General features: G+C 41.7%; 1 protein-coding gene across 1 annotated transcript; it reads right to left on the bottom strand.

Moving 5' to 3' along the window:
• Positions 1–865: 865 nt before the first annotated feature.
• Positions 866–1783, bottom strand: LOC137871415 (leukotriene B4 receptor 1-like). The gene has a single exon (XM_068709227.1). It carries the CDS (start codon positions 1781–1783, stop codon positions 866–868), a length of 918 nt encoding a protein of 305 aa, XP_068565328.1.
• Positions 1784–2136: the final 353 nt, after the last annotated feature.

Below are 2136 nucleotides of genomic sequence, written 5' to 3'. Positions count from 1 at the left end.
GGCTGTATGGAAAATTAAGTGAAACAATTAACGACAACAGACAAATTCTCTGGAAGTTATCTTTGTGAACAGGCAAGGGAGAATTCCTCTTTTGCACAACAGAGACACGGTGAAGTTCAGAGCAAAATTAGATAGATAGATAAATAGATATATACTTTATCTATCCCCAGGGTGAAATGTGTTACTTATGCAAGAATACAATATACTGAGTAGAAATATATACTACGTCAAAAATTACCATTACAAGACAAATGGTCATTCCTCTCGCTGGATGTGCTCCAAAACAAACATTTAGTCTTTTCATTAACTGTTGTTTCATCCGACTGGAAATCTCCATTAAAAGCTAAGATGCTCAGAGAGATAAGGCTATTATCAGTGAAACAATGACATGATTTCATAGTGCTAGATAATGCTTGTGGACAGTGTTACAATACAAACAGCCACGTAAACGCACGCAAAAATAAGAGATGAAAAATGCGTGTATGAAGTAGAAGAAAAATATTTCTGGCGATTATGACCACAATTAGCACAAAAAAATGTATTTACTTTAACTCTGCCAGATCTATTCTTAACAAAACATATATTTTACAGCTCTGTCTGAGGACCAGTTGCAGTCAGCACTGGAGGGAATAATTAGAGGGAAGATATCGGTTAACCTTGAAATTCATCATTAAACCACAAATCATCTGCAGTTCACTGTGACAAATGTGAGAACCACAACCTCAAACTATATATCAGCATGAGATCTTATGAATAAAAACAAAAAAACTCTCTCTTGTTTCTCTTATCATCATCAAGTCACTGGTAACTAGTGTTTTTTTTGACGATAATATGATTAGACTTCCTGGAACGGCGAGCATCCGCATTAACAACAGTATCCATGTTCCCTTTTTTGGCACACAGTGCACATGTTTCTAGAAGCAAATGCATAAAGGAGTGGATTTATGAAGCTATTTACAAACACCAATGCAATGCTAATTCTCCAGCTGTCCACGCAAGACTGCAACAGGGTGTCATTGTTAAGTGAAATAGCTGCCACACCAACCATATTTGTGATAAGATATGGCATCCATAGAATAAAAAAGGTCACGATGATACTTGTGACCAGCCGGGTCGTCTGTGGGTTGTTGAAGAAAGCTGCCTGGTTCACTTTTCTGTGGAGGCTGATGTATGAAAATACCAGGACAGTTATTGAAACACATCCCGGCAGAGTCTCTGACAGCAGCACGGCCACCCGCTGGGCCGGAGAAGAGAAGTGAGAAATGCAGATTGTCCAGTGCTGGTTCGAGATCAGCTGTCGAAGCACTAAAGAAGGGATGGACAGGATCATCACAATCAGCCAGAGCAGACCCAGCATCCTCTTCTTTCCTACCCGATCAAAGCATTTCTGCAGTTGCACCACCTGTAGGTAGCGCTGGACACTCAGCGCCGTCACAGTCAGCATGCTCGCATAAATGCAGCAATAAACAAGATACGAGAGGAGCTTACAGGCCACCAGGCCGAGGGTCCAGCTGTACAGTAAAGCATAAATCCACAGGGGCAGGGTGAGCAGGCAGAGCAGATCTGATACGGCCAAATTCAGCATCAAAGTCTGGCTCAGACTGGACAGGTGCTGCCAGTTTGGTGTGAGGATGATCACAGCGATGTTTCCAGGAACTCCCAGCAGGAAGCAGAGGGACAGCACCAACGCAGGGATCAGACCGGTGGAGACCCAGGAGACAGGAGGTGGATGTTCAGGAGAGGACATATTAGACGTGACAACAGAGGAGTTGAGTTCGTCCATGCTGCAAACTTGCTGGCAGAAAAGCTGAATACTGTGAACTGAGCGAGTGATGAAGGAAACTGTGGCAGTCTGTCAGAGAAACAAGATGCTCTCCTTTGATGTGTTCAAAGAGGAATGACTTATAAATACACTTGATGCTAGAGAACTAAAACGTTACCCGGATATCACAAGTTCCATCATGGCTGTGTGGTTTTGCATATGGTGACATTATCTGACACATTTTTACATATTCTGTTTCCTGCAAAGAGAGCTTTCAGACTATTTCCAATTAAAAGCATTTCTGACACAATAATCTCAAATAGTAATGAATTTTAAAAAACATTTATGTTCTGCCTACAAGCTACATATCCATT

The sequence above is a fragment of the Cebidichthys violaceus genome, unplaced genomic scaffold, assembly GCF_023349555.1.
Source record: "Cebidichthys violaceus isolate CVI_PGR_0920_01 unplaced genomic scaffold, fCebVio1.0.p SCAF_14, whole genome shotgun sequence".
In the NCBI taxonomy this organism is placed as follows: Eukaryota; Metazoa; Chordata; class Actinopteri; order Perciformes; family Stichaeidae; genus Cebidichthys; species Cebidichthys violaceus.
The sequence above is the reverse complement of the archived record's forward strand: the minus strand, read 5'-3'. Positions and strand labels throughout refer to the sequence as shown.